Raw genomic sequence first — 14,905 nt, forward strand, 5'->3', positions numbered from 1 at the left:
ACACAAAGAATAATGTATTGAATCAGTAGAGAATAATGTATTGAATCAACAGAAAATAGTTTCAGAACCCACGAAACAACAAAGAATCTGTCACCGTGAAACAAAAAATAGTTTGAATCTGTCACCGTGAAACAAAAAATAGTTTTAAAACCCACGAAACAGCAGAGAATCTGTCACCGCGAAACCGAGATCAAGCTTTTCACACCCAGACTTGGTTAGATCGACGCGCCTGTCAACTTTCACGTTGATGGGATGAAAACGAGGCAGCTCTTCACTGCCAGACGTCACGCTGCTCTGATACCATGTGAGAAGGGAGCCCTTGATCTCTACACAGATCTATCACCGAGAGAGAGAGAGAGAGAGAGAGAGAGAGAGAGAGAGAGAGAGAGAGAGAGAGAGAGAGTGCGTCAGACCCCTGTGGCTGCGCCTTTCATTCTATTAATATGTTGAGTATAAAAATACTAGGGTACAGAAATACCCCTTAATAACATGCTAATTTACATTATACATTGATTGGGTCTGGACCCGATCCAATATATAAAGCGGGTCGGGTCCTGCATATACATAATGACGACTTCTTTTCACGGGGGGGGGGGGGTTGTAAAGACCCGGATCCGGTCGGATCCAACTTGGATCCAAAACATCATTTTTTTTTAAATGCACGAGTCTTACAATAAATAATATATTCAATACAATTGTCTTGTTGATCTTCTAACCCAAAAATCATAAGAAAAATTGAATATTAGTGTGTAGGTTATCAATTAAGGACCTTGTCCTTGTTCCCACACTACCTTAGAAAGCACTTCATGCTTAACAATTCATATGTTAAAACCAAGCTGCACGTGAAAGTTTTAGTGTATGTTCATGATACCAGAGATACATGTAGATACAATCACGTCAATAGTTACCTGATTATTGAATCATTAGGATGAGAACACAGAACTGATAAGATGTCTGTCTATGAAGGCAATAAAGGACTGAGTGTGAGATTTACATAGTGTACAATAAGGGGGCATAGATTGAAATATTCTATTATTAAAAACCTTGCAGACAACAGAATTATCTAGAGATAAATTTTATATACTTGAAAAAGCTAGAGTTTATAGGTATATTGTGTAGTTATTAGCTGTTGTATTCATGATATATCGTGTTGGAAGTTGATAATTACTAAAATACCTTGCTTCTCCTTTTGTCTGCCTTATCCTGTTTCAGAAAAAAAAGAAAAACATCTGTCTTTGTGTGCATTTCCTTTCTAATATTTCTAGTATTTTGTATTGGTTTCTTACTATTGGCAATTTCAATAGGTCCATTCTTGACGAAAACCAGGCCTTCTTGTCTACTTCAGATTCTGCTGTGAAGTTATCTGCGGATTCTACAAGGGCTATTCCTGGGTGGAAGGGTGTAGAATATAGAGTAGCATTTCCTTTAGTAAAGCCTGCAGGGGGAAATTTTTATCCTCCAGATATGGATAAAATGGTATGTTCATGTAGTTTTCAATGTTCAAAGCTGATTTGGTGTTTTGCACTCCACTTAGGATTTAGACAGCTGAGGGCCATTGTAGTCAATGATTTTGTTAAATATAACGGAAAACAAGAAGCCCATTGGAGATAACAGGAAATATTAATGCCGTCTACTCTGAGATCTGGTTCTGGACTCTCTTATCCTTTGTGATGGTTGTGCTTAAAATCTTAAAACAGCCTTCCATAGTTTCTGTATGCTGTCAATTACAAGGTAGGCCCTATGCTTAAGGGAATAAAATGTATATACATTTATTCCATTAAATGCTAGATTGAAAAGGGAACATGGTGGTTACCTGGATATAATATTTTTATTTTTCAGCTTGCAAACTAGGCTTAGAGTTCACTTCTGTGCCAGAAAAAGCCAATTGCATGTTTTTTCCATGCATAATATGCTAGGGGAATGCTTGTACTGTTCTGATAATGTCTTAGATTTTCACTTGAACCTTATTCTCCATTTAATGGAGAGTGTCGCCCAAACTATTGGATCCCTTCTTTGACTTCATAAAATCTGTAAGTTGATAAGTAGAAATGAGAAGACGAAAGAATCTGAAATTCACTTGTACATCTGGTCAGTGTGTGATACTGTTGTACAAGTACTGAGAAAGAAAGGACCCTGCGGCAATGATAAATGAGAACAAAAATGATGAACTTGCCTTATATTCTGAATATTTACACGGCTCATCCATGTGGAAGTGTATTCTATATTTTGCACTTCAAATGCCAATCTCTCATGACTCCGTGTTGCCAAATGGATCATTAGTGTGATGCTCAGGAATGACAAATAGTTATGGAATCCCTTCAATCTTCAATATTGTTATCCTTAGGTTTGCAATGACATACCAGATCCATATATGTAGCAACTGTAACGCCCCAAAATTTCAATCTTACGAACCTTTCAGAAAACAGGCAGGAGACTAGAAAGATCTCTTACTTTTCAGAATTTGTTTATGAAATCAGCGGAATACTATTCTTTCGTTAAATTCAAAAAGGCAAGCTGACAACTTTGGCCACGTTAGCTAAAAGAACTAAAACTCACAATCCATGCTACTTGCAAAACACTTAGAAAAGCTACTTTCATTAAAAGAAGTTTTGAAATAGTACAAAATTCGGATATCCCAAGGAAAATCCGTTATAAAACCCCAAAACGTCCAGGACACGAGCTAAAAGCAAGAAAAAAGAAGTCTTGAAGCCATCTTGCATCGCGTCATCGCCCGTGGTGTACCTAATCATCACCTGTACCCATAGAATGAGTTAGTTTCGCGGAAAACTAGTAGGTGCACAAAAGAGACTACAGGAAACTGAATTAAGTGTATTTAATTCAGTAGGTTACGCAGTTTAAAGCAGATATGCAGTTAAACAGGTTCAGGTAGGCAGTTCAAAGCAGGTTAGCAGTGCAACTGTCAAACACAACATGACGATTCATTTGATCGTAAGCTGTGAACTCCCACGCAACAAGCAAGTCTCATGACTCATCAACCAGTGTGAACAAACTTTATGTTTCGATATTACTGGCCTGCGGGTACGCACAGGCAAAACGTAGAAACAATTGAGACTAGTTCGGACGTCTGTTATTCTATGTATTTTCAATAACCTGAATAGCTAGTTGAGTTCGCTCCTAAGGGGACGGCTTTAGCCGAGAGAAGATTCTCCAAAGGCAGGTACTTGGCAACGGATGCTTCCAACTTCTGCAGAAGTCCATGGGATTTACCACCTAGGATAATGTCTGATAGTCCCTTCCCCTAACTCCAATGACTGGAGAAGCCGAATCTTTGCCCGTGGGGTGGTTGTTAACAACCTGTCCATTGGAGTTTTGTACCACTCCGTCCTCTCCCTTGACAGACAACAAGAAGCGAATGAGTGCGTTAGGTGTTGCTTAACTAATGACCCATTATATGCTGTGATCTTTCAACCACTCGAGCAACTAGCCTGTGAAGGCGATCAATCACCATTTTATGTGATTACAACATTTTGCATTTAGCATTATTCGAGGTCGGACAACCGTCTCATCCGATCATTGCATTACTAGCGTGTAGTGCACGACTACAAGTACTGTAGGATGAAAGGGATATAGCTTCCCAATAGGAGCCTCAACAGAAGTGTTTCACAAAGATGTAATGTTTCTCAAACTTTACTTTTGACATTATTTATCTTTTGAAACACCCAACAGCTTGTGCCACATTGGGCATGCGATTTTTTAGAATCTCATCCACTATTGTGGTATCTACATGCCTCACATGACTCGATACCAGCCTCGATAGACGAGATACGAGTTTCTCAACAGAACCCTCGCTAAGAAGTTCGCTCAAGTCAACTTTGCAGGACTGCTCACTCGAAAAGCCAGGATCCATGCTAAGGATCCCTCTCCTTAGACGAGGATGTATCGCCAAGCTCCCGACTCAACTCTTGTCGCAAGAGGGAGAGCGGTAGATGCCTCTTGCATCCTCCACGAGGATGCCTTTATAGCATATGCAATGAGCGAAAACCTGAGCGTCATCTGCAATGGCAAGACATTAACGAAACATTTGCAAAAGTAGGAGCCTGGGCGCAAAGCGCGACGACAAAGTAAAGACTGTAAGCAGGAGTGCAAACACAAAGCCTAGGCGAGAAGCGCGACGACAAAGTAAAGACCGAAAGCAGGATTGCGTGAGCGAAGCATAGGTGCAAAGCGTGACGACAAAGAAAAGACATGACAAAAAGTAAAGGACAAGGATCGCGAAACCGCGTTCTTGAGTCAAATGCGTACCCGTATAAATATATATGCATATATATTTATTTAATTATCCTTTTTAGTTAATTGAACTCAATTCAATTGTCTAAGTTCTCCATGCAATCTTCCCCTACCTTGGGGAGTTGCAAGCTTGCTGGCGCCTGCGGGTGTAAACGTTTGACGGCTCAGGTCATGGAGCGCGAGCGGGATCCGTTGTACGAGCTGCAAAAGCGACAGTCTTAGCAAGTTAACACCAACAATAGAAGATCAGGGGCACTGCCGCTGATGTGAAGGAAGAAGAGGTAGGGGCATCGTGCCCTTGCGCAGTTGCTATCAGCGCAAGAAGCAGGGGCTGCGAGCCCCTGCTGATATACTGTCAGCAGATTATGAAGAGACAGGGGGTTGCACCCCTGCCCTCAGAAAGCGAGGGCAGGCAGGGCTGCGCCCCTGCCTGACAAAGTAGAGGAGAGGCAGGGAGCAGGGGCTGCGAGCCCATGCTGTCAGCTACCAACGGGGAGGCAGGGGGTTGCACCATTGCCTTCAGAGAGCGAGGGCAGGCAGGGCTGTGCTCCCGCCTGACAAAGTAGAAGAGAGGCAGGGATCAGGGAGGGGAACTCAACCCCCTCCCATGCCGGAAAAGAAGCAGGGAGGGGGTTCTACCCCTCCCCTGACCGCAGGGAGCACAGGGAGGGCTCGACCCCTCCCCTGCCGGAAGGAGACGCAGGGAGGGGGCTCAACCCCTCCCCCGCTAATACGGCATGCAGGGAGGGGCTCGACCCCTCCTCTGCAACAGAGGCATCAGGAGGGGGGGTTGGGCCCCTCCCTTGCAAAACACGTCGCAGGGAGGGGGCGCTGCCCCTCCCTTGCGATCTAGGGCAGCAAGGAGGGGATTTTGCCCCTCCCTTGCGATTGAGGGAGGCAGGTAGGTGACTTAGCCCCTCCTTGCGCAAACGGAGAGATGAGGGAGAGAAACACGGAAGGAAAAGAAAAGAAGAGGGGAGGTGGATGCGTACTTGGGGCTGCCGGAAGGAGCTCGCCGGAAGGAGGGGGGTCGTCGGTGGCGGTGCTCGGCAATGCAGAGGAGAGGGAGTCGGTCGGGAGAGAAACGAGAGAGCAGAGAGGGGAAGGGGTTTCGTAACCCTTCTCCTGCCTCGCTGTCTCTTAAAGACAACGAGAGGCGGTGGCCTCGGGTCGGGTCCGGATCCGGATCCGGCCTGAATCATTTTTTTTTAAGTTTTACAGCAACTGCACTCCAATTATCAAATAAAGTCAATGTTCAAGGTATGTTTTGTCATTCATGAGAAGATGTTGAATGCAAATTGGTTTTTAGCCATAATGGTTACTATATTATGTTCTTCCTAAATGCTTAATTTGGATTGCATAACTATGGCTGGCTTCCTATTGTAGCAACAATTGTACTATCCATGATCACAAGCTGACCAATGGCTAATCATTGTGTTGGTATCTTAAGTCCAATCCGTGTCAAGATAGGTGATCTTTGGGGACATGGATGAATGTGTCTGTGATGGCCATCGGAAAATCAAATAATCAGCAGTGGTGGCATAGACATTTCCTGATATCTTCTTCACATCCTTCATGTGGTTGTTTCTTAGATAATGCATGAAGTGAGATACCTGGTTGACCATAACCATTGAGTCAGGTTGTGCAAAGGCCAACATTTCAAGAATATTGACAATTTCATGTAGGTGCATATTATTAAGTTATGATTTATTATAAATGCATAATATTTCAGGTGTTCTACTTGGCCTTCTTCCTATTCTCTTTCATTTTATGGGTCAAGGGAGACTTGTGGCCTTCTTCCTATTAAGTTATGATTTATTATAAATGCATACACCTTTCTGGATAGGTGACCTCATCTGTGATTTACTTGTGAGCTGTCGAACTTGAAGTGCACATTTTTGATATGTTCCATAGAGATTGGTAGCATACCTTGTTCTGTGTCACTCCTCCAGGTTAACTACTCAAATCAAAATGCGCCCTTTAACACTGCTCATCGAGGATAACATGCCATGATAATGCTGCTTTCCTGGTATTCAGTTCAAAGTAATTAGAGATGTAGATGAGCATCTATGCCAAAGTGATTCAAAGTTTTGTCAAACTTCTCCAATGGAAAGTCTGAAAAATCTGTTAGTTGTATTCAACTGAGTGCATTCAGTTAGCTAAGAAATATGAATCTCTATTGACTTGCAGGGAGTCTGATTGCTGAAATCAACTGCAGTTTAGAAAGCTTTAAACAATGGATCAACCCTCATGTCTGACAAATGCACCATTACAAGGTTTTTTTTGTAACATACTGATTTAAACATTACATACCACTTTCGTGAGGGTATGATGGCAAGAATCAGAAGGTGATAATTGAGTCATTTCATAGAGATATTGTTGCTGCTGTTAATGGACTGCTGTCATTTTGAGGGAATTCAGTGGATTCATGTGGATAAGGATATCAACTATATGGCTTGATGCTTGATCATGCATAAATTAGATGTATTTTTATACAATGTATGCATTAATTTCATTGATTTTAATGTTAAAATACCCATGGTTGAGGAATTTTGGTGTTTTTGTGTGCAAGGAGTTTTTGGTGCGAATTTCGTCCAAATCAGGTGCAATTCGAGCATTCTAGAGTTATTGCAAAGCAGTTGGAACGAAGATCCGGAGTCAAGATCCAAATCTTACATGCTCCAATCTCAAATCTAGCAGGGCAAAGGTTAAAAAGTCTAAAATAGCCTTCCATAGGGGGCGCTACCTTGGAATTGTTATGAAATAATGGTATTTGTAGTGTAGTTTTAAAAATAAGTACTACTTTTGAGTGTTTTTAAAAATAAGAATGCTAGAAGTGTTTTTAGAAATTTAGAAATTATTTTTTTAAATTATCATTATAAATAGGTTAGGAAACCTAAGGAGAGGGGTTCTTCTCCTTAGGAGTTGCCCCCCCCCCCCCCTCTTTTTCCTCCTCTTATTTCTTAACGTGGGGAACTCTCTCTCCCACTTTCTTCTTTCATCTTCCTTCTTCCTCTCCACGTGAGTTTCATGTTGATGCAGAGCAGGCCCAGGCATCACTGAACCAACAACACCCAGGCATTGTTTCGGGTCTGGGTCTGGACCCGAGACCCGGATCTAAACTGAAGCCCTTTAAATAAGTTGCCTAGGGTTTCGTGAGGAGGGCAGAGAACGTTGAAACTTCCAGCAGCTTTTCCCTTATTGCAGTTCTTTGATTCTTTATTTTGTTTGCAGTTTTTTCCTTCTGACAGTTTTTCCTTTTCAGCATATCTTTTATTCCCCTCTTTGTCTTCTTCTGTCAGTATTAAGTTTTCTCCTTTTTGAATGTTTCTCATTTCCCTTTCTTTATGGTATCCAATTTATTATTCATCTCATTGTTCATTTGGATTCCATTGAAATAAAAAAAAAACAATACAACAACATCATTTTTGGGGTGGCTGTTCTCTTATCACTGCACATCGTACGTTCGTGAGCATCGTACCAACCATCTCAGCAAAGTGCATCGTACCAGTGTCAGTCCCTTAACGTGGTTGTGTGGGGATTTTCACGTGACAACAAAGCGCAACCACATCAGATTCAAATACCGTGAAGTCTTCATCGTCTCCTCCGCTGTATCAAAATGGTATCAGAGCACCGAGTATCCTCCGTCGCTGGCAGCATGCTGCCAAATGTGAGGAACGATCCGGTAACCGGAAAGGAGCAGGAGGACGCCGGTATGAAAGATCAAATGTCACGTATGATGGAGATGATGACCCAAATGAACGAAGATCTGCTGCGTGTCAGCCGGGACGTGGCCAACATGTCGAAACGACTCGATGGGATCGAAACTCGGATCGCGGTCATTGAGTCGCGGATGGAGCCGTACACGGTGACTACACGTCAAAGGGGTTCGGGAGTGGCCGATGATGCTGTCGTCCTCATTGAAGGTGCGACAGTCGACCCAGATCAGCCGATGCACCCTCAGCCGATGCACGTTCAGCCTGTACAAGACAAAGGTCCGAATTCGGCTCTCCCTCCCCACTCCGATTTGCCTCCTCCGCTCCAGACGAATCAGAGGATCCACGCAGCAATGATTGGATTCTCATCAATAGAACCTGAAATACCGACTGCCTTGTTTCTCAAGGAAGCTGCCTATGGTTCTGCTGGACATACATATCACGAACTGTCAAAATATCACTGATTCAAGACTTGGTATGAAGGGGCTTTGTCTCTTGAACTCTCAAATAACCATCCTAATCAGCGAATTATACATCGAAAAGTTGCATGGATTTTTGGAAAATGGGTTTCAGAGATCAAAGGCGGCTTAAGGAAACCAGTGTGGTATGCTTTGATTATCTTGCTCCAGGATAACGATCTAGCAGTTGAACTTGCAACAATTTGGTCGCTGTATTCTCTTATTGATGATGATAATTATTACGAACTAGGTCCTTCTGGTTGTTTCCAAATGTGTTGGAGTCTGTGTTTCAAGTTGTTTGGAGCGGTGCAAATGTTTGAATTGAAGGTGGTAGTTTCAAACTTGGTATCTTTGATGGTTGAACATCTTGGTGATAGAATCAATCCATTTGCAAATGAGCTGGCTAAGTTTTTTCATAAGTTATGGGGTGAATCATCTGATGATTTTTTTTTCTGGAGGACAGTATGCAACTATGGGGAGCCACAGTGATTCAAGCGACTTCAATGGCACTGCAGCTACTAGATCTCTTTACATACCTTGTGGCGATTATGGGAAGGAGTTTCGATCACTTACAAGTTGCAAAGAATATTGTTGAGCGCTACATTATCTTAGGCGGAATGTACTTTTTTAAATGTTCATGCCCAAAACTTGGCCAAACTTTTAGATGGAATTGTAAACAGTGTGGTGACAACAAGTCGTCGGAGCCGACTTCTTCCCAACCCGGGGAGAATGACCCAACAACACCCAGGCATTGTTTCGGGTCTGGGTCTGGACCCGAGACCCGAATCTAAACTGAAGCCCTTTAAATAAGTTGCCTAGGGTTTCGTGAGGAGGGCAGAGAACGTTGAAACTTCCAGCAGCTTTTCCCTTATTGCAGTTCTTTGATTCTTTATTTTGTTTGCAGTTTTTTCCTTCTGACAGTTTTTCCTTTTCAGCATATCTTTTATTCCCCTCTTTGTCTTCTTCTGTCAGTATTAAGTTTTCTCCTTTTTGAATGTTTCTCATTTCCCTTTCTTTATGGTATCCGGTTTATTATTCATCTCATTGTTCATTTGGATTCCATTGAAATAAAAAAAAGAAACAATACAACACCATCATTTTTGGGGTGGCTGTTCTCTTATCACTGCACATCGTACGTTCGTGAGAAGCGTACCAACCATCTCAGCAAAGCGCATCGTACCAGTGACAGTCCCTTAACGTGGTTGTGTGGGGATTTTCACGTGACAGCAAAGCACAACCACATCAGATTCAAATACCGTGAAGTCTTCATCGTCTCCTCCGCTGCATCACATGTGCAGTAGCCATCTGGCATCACCCATCACGTTGTGGGCAACCTCTAGGACGCAACACTATCATAGGGGAGATCCACTCTTTTCTCAACCCAATTCAAAATCGGGAACCGCTGCCTTTAAGTTCCTTCTACATCGTCTTTAGATTTTTAGGGTGTCTTGCATGTAGGTCAGATTTCATTTTTATTTTTCTTGCATATTTAGATCTATTATCTGGGATTTTTGTGTATTAGGATTGTTTATGATCATTGTTTTATGTTTTAGAATTTTTATTTTTGCTGGAAAACTCTTTTTTTCACTGGTCGGATTTTCTGTGTCAGACCTAAATTTTCCGATCTGATAAACAGATTGTTCCGGCTGATTCAGAAGGAGTTTAGGGCTGAAATTTTAGTATGTATTAGCTATATGTGTCTAGAGTATTCCTTCTAAATTTCAGCTCAATCCGACCAGGGGTTGGGATTTTATGACCATTTTACCGAAGTCGATTTTCTGGCTTTGCAGAAATTCGACCTCCGGTTCTGGTTTTTTTGGTCTAATAAATAGATTATTCCGGCCGATCTAGGATTTTAAGGCTGAAATTTTAGTATGTGTTAGCTGTACGTGTCTAGATTTTTTCCTCTAAATTTCAGCTCAGTCCGACCAGGGGTTGGGATTTGATGGCCATTATACTGAAGCCAGTTTTCTGGCCCTACAGAAATCCGACTTCCGGTTTTAGTTGCAGTGATTTTTGGAAATTAATTTTATTTTTATTTTTTTTAATTAAGTGTCTTGGAGTGTATTTGGTGAGTTTTTGGTGTCTTAATTGAATTGCTTTGTATGTGTCAGGTGCTGGTTTTCGTTAGAAAATCAGTACCTAAAATTAAGTTTTGAGTGCAGTTGAGTCTTTGTCGGGTCACTAACATAATATAGAAACAGTTTTTCCTTTTGGGTTTCCGTTTTGTGTGATTGAAGGTAGTGGCCTCGATGAGCACCAAGGTGGACAAGGTGGTTGAAGTGGACGCACTAAAGTTCCTTGCACACAGGTTGAAGAAAGCTAGCTCGCAGTTATATTTGGATTTTTTATAGTTAGGGCATTAGGCCATTTCTATCATTTTCGGGTTGTAACCTATTTAAATTTGATTTTCGCTCGTGCTTTTGTAATAGGCTTTGTGTGCGTTTGCTTTCGTATTTTTTTCTATTTTTGAGGCAATAAAGAGTGTGATTTGTTAGTATAATTGTTTTTATCCCGTTCCCTATGGTTCGGCCCGGACTTCACTTTTGTGTGGGCCGGTTATTTAGATTTGGTGTGCGGTTTACACTTGATTTTTATTGAAAATATCTTTTAAAATATTTTGAAAAAAAGTAGACACCAATGCTTGTCAAGAGTGGGTATTGGTTTTGGTGGTAGGGTGTGGAAAGACAAACCTCCTGATTGGTTTCCCACCCTCAATGGTATGTAATGAATGATTGAGCTTATTTTCTAATTGGCAGGGGACGCCTAACCCAGCTTGCCAAAAAAAAAGACTTTTGATGCATGATTTGGTTTGAAGGAATTGGTGAAATCCTCAGATGTGCAAGCAATCACGACTACATCGTATGGTCATAATTTCACATGAGGATTGCTTTTCAGTGCAAGCTTCAATGTAATTGTAGAAAACACTTGTCATTTGGTTTTCAGGCATTCAATTTCATGTATAATGATTGTATCCATCAATTGATGTGGTAAAAAGTGAAATGACATCAAATTCCTTAAGATATTCTTATTTGGTGTCTATGAATTTCTGTATTTTCTACATCCTTCTAAGAGTAGTTTATTGTGGGGCGGCCTAATCCAGATCAGTAGCCAAGTAATCCTAATTTGATATTTGTTCATTTTGATGTTGGAAAATGACTGAGATGACTCCTATCTCATCAAGGGGGTGTCCCATTATTATATGTCCTTCATTGATGGTTATTCATTGTCTAATTGGGACATCATTGAAGTATAAATTAGAATTCCTTCTGTCTGTATTGCTTTCTTTGCTTATTTAAAGAATATATTCCCAAAACTTAAAGCCCTATGTTAAGGTTTTGATGGTCCAAATACTTTTCATGATCACAATCTTTTCTGGTTTATGTTGTTGTTCATACTGCTGTTTTTCTAGGACCCATTGTGTATCAGGTTTGCCAAAATGCAAGGACAGAAATACCATGCACTGGTTAGAGTCCTAGCGACCATGCATTTTTGTCATGTTTTTCAGTCTAAAACTAGTCATATTGTTGGTGCAATAGTTGTTTTTGATGGTACTGTAAGTTGGTAAAGCTAAGTAGCCTTTAATTACCCATACCAAGCAATCATGCATTGCTGTAACATGGTGACTATTCTCAACCTACTCTCGCATGTACATATACCCAGTGACCAGTCAACCACAAAACATCATTTTCTTGGACATATCATGCAACAGTTGGCTGTGTTCAATGTATGCATCAGATACCACCAACATGAGTACATGAACATTGTCTATCTATATATGATCAAATTGGTACGGTTTAAATTGTAGTTTGTTCTAAGTCCAGCATCACACTCATCTTTAATATCTTGAGAGATTCTTTCATGGACAACTCAGCCATTGAACTTAAAGAATTCATGGATATTATTATTTATGATGTGTTCTAATTTAGAAAAAATTGATTGGATTCTGCCATTTAAACCAGGTCATGTTTCATAAAAAATTCAAATACACCAAGATATTAGTGAAATAATGTACTTTTGTCTTTCATGTTGTCCAGACATCATCAAATGCTCACCTGAAATGGTAAACTGCTGGCATCCACAAGCTAGTTTATACCAAATATGCGCACCATCTCAAATGCTATTCTCACATCTACTAATGTTTCTGTTCACACATATTAAGACCTTGTTTCATATTGTTTGGTGCTTAGCTAGTCATAAGCTTTCTATAAGATTTCCAAGTAATTGCATTCTGCAGAAATCTCTATTTTCTTATTGCTTCTTTGACAACCTGACATTGGTCCAAGTGTACTGTCTTGTCATTATGGCAGAGTAATGCTTCTCCTGCTGGCTACGTGAATGCTCCCAAGTATATATGGAAACCTCGTTGTTTCCTGCATTCTAATATCTTAAGGTTTTGTGGTTTTTCCCTTTTCTTGTTACCATAGGAGTTTGAATTGTGGAAAAACAATTTGAGTGGTGGCCAACAAGAAGCTGCAATGAGCTTTTTCACAGTCATCAGGAGGCCTGAAAGCTATAGATTACATGTTACATCTGCTACCCATGACCAAACTACTGATTTTGACTCTAAAGAACAAAGTCTTTATGCTGTTCCATATTCCCGTGAATACCAACCTCTTCTTCAAGAAGCAGCTAGCTTGCTGAGAAAAGCTGAACAACTAGCTGATTCTCCCAGGTATTAATGCAGGTTTCTTGAAATTACTTTGGTACTTGCTATTGTTCTTTGCTATTGATGGGGAGATGATGGATTCTAATGTGTTTGATATCTTTATTGATCTTTAGTTTGAAGCAGTTGCTGAGAACCAAGGCTGATGCTTTCCTTTCAAATGACTATTTTGAATCTGACATTGCTTGGATGCAATTGGTTAGTGAACTGACATTTATCCAATTTGCTGAATTTTATGCTTGCCTTGCAAACAGCAGTATGAATAACATGCTTTTTGAGTTAAAGCACTTTGAGATATGTGCTACAGGATCCAGAGTAAAAGCTAAATATTTCATAATTGACTTGGAAAATTGGGCTTTAGATTAATTGCTGCAAGCCTGGAACAAGCGACTAGATGCATTTCAGAATGCATCTGACTTTTAAGAAGGCATCAATTGTAGTTATTTAACTTGGTGATTTAAGTCAAGCTGGGCTTTATGCTTCTATGAGTTAATCATGTGCAAGTAGGGTCCACATATTTATCAAGTTTGATAAAATTATAATGGAATGCCTTGGTGGGGGAAGAACCTCTATGGAGAGGTTTATAGGAAAGAACCTCAAACTGTTCTTGCCTCATTAAGTATGTGCATACGTTCATTTCTCAGTGCATGAAATGGCCCTATGGCATATGCATATGCATGGATTCACTTCCTAGGATCATCCTAAGTTCCTAACCAATGTGGGAACCAGTCAGATGCCATGTATACTTCCTGGTTGATCCATACATGTGGTGTGACGATGGTCAATAGTAGACCAAATAAGGCATTGCAGTTTGAGCCATGTTGTGACCAATCCTTGCATATTGTGTGATGGATTGGCCTACATAAGTTGATGCCCAAACACATTAATGGGTCAAAGTGGAGTCATGGACAGGATTCCAAAATTGTGGGTGGTCTTTTAGAAGTTTGCCCTTTATATCTCAAAACTATCAGTATCTTTAGTTTGTTTGCTTAGCATTGTACTATGCTATTCTGTCTGATGACTCCGATACGTGATCACCTTTGTAATGTCAGGTGTTGGTTCAGTTATAGGTTGAGAAATCTCTATGAAAAGCATACCGTGCCTAAACCAGACTTAGATCTAATAAGCTAAAAATCACTTAGGCTTGTCTTGGCTGAATATTAGCCTAATTTAAAACCATTTTATATAAAAGAAAAACTTTAAGCATATACCCTGCAGTTTCATATGAACTGATTGAACATGAACAAGCTACAACTTGCTGTGATGTGCGAATACCAACTGTTACAGTTTTTCCTTGTTGATCTATTCATGCTTACTTAAATATACGTGCATGATGTCCTGTCATTGGCCACATACAATATCAAATGTCAACTTTGAATTTGGGACATAAGACCACATAGATCCTTTTTTCCACTTAAGTTTGGCATGCTTGGCTGTCCCTTTTGATACTGACTTTTTTCTGAGATTGAAATATTTAAGTTGGACCTTTTTTGTGAGATTGATACTTGGCTGGCCCTTTTGTTATGATCCATAGATAATCTCTAAAGGTTCTCCTTGAAAATAAGCAAATATTCTCCCCTCTTTAGAAATTCTTCAAAATTGAGAACTCTTCCTGCTAAAATCTCCTGGAAACTAGAAAACTCTCTCTCTCTCTCTCTCTCGGAAGTACCATTTACATTACAAAATACATTATTGAATTGGATATCATTTGACATAAAACACTCAAGCAGACTGCAAACGTACATGAAATAAACCATGGGTAAGGTTCTCACATCATATGGACCCTCTTTCTGCATGAAATGGTAGTACATATTCTC

The 14,905-nt window shown here is 40.5% G+C and overlaps 1 protein-coding gene across 1 annotated transcript in view; it reads left to right on the forward strand.

Annotated features, from left to right (window-relative positions):
* Positions 1–14,905, forward strand: part of NUDT3 (nudix hydrolase homolog 3) — a 100,632-nt gene that overhangs the window by 38,671 nt on the left and 47,056 nt on the right. Inside the window, exons 9-11 of the mRNA XM_090006860.1 lie at positions 1,305–1,476; positions 12,850–13,097; positions 13,205–13,286. Of these exons, the coding sequence (XP_089862986.1) occupies positions 1,305–1,476; positions 12,850–13,097; positions 13,205–13,286 (502 nt within the window). The remainder of the gene's footprint in view (positions 1–1,304; positions 1,477–12,849; positions 13,098–13,204; positions 13,287–14,905) is intronic.

This window comes from Nuphar pumila, chromosome 5, assembly GCF_984573655.1.
Source record: "Nuphar pumila chromosome 5, dmNupPumi1.hap1.1, whole genome shotgun sequence".
Classification (NCBI taxonomy): domain Eukaryota; kingdom Viridiplantae; phylum Streptophyta; class Magnoliopsida; order Nymphaeales; family Nymphaeaceae; genus Nuphar; species Nuphar pumila.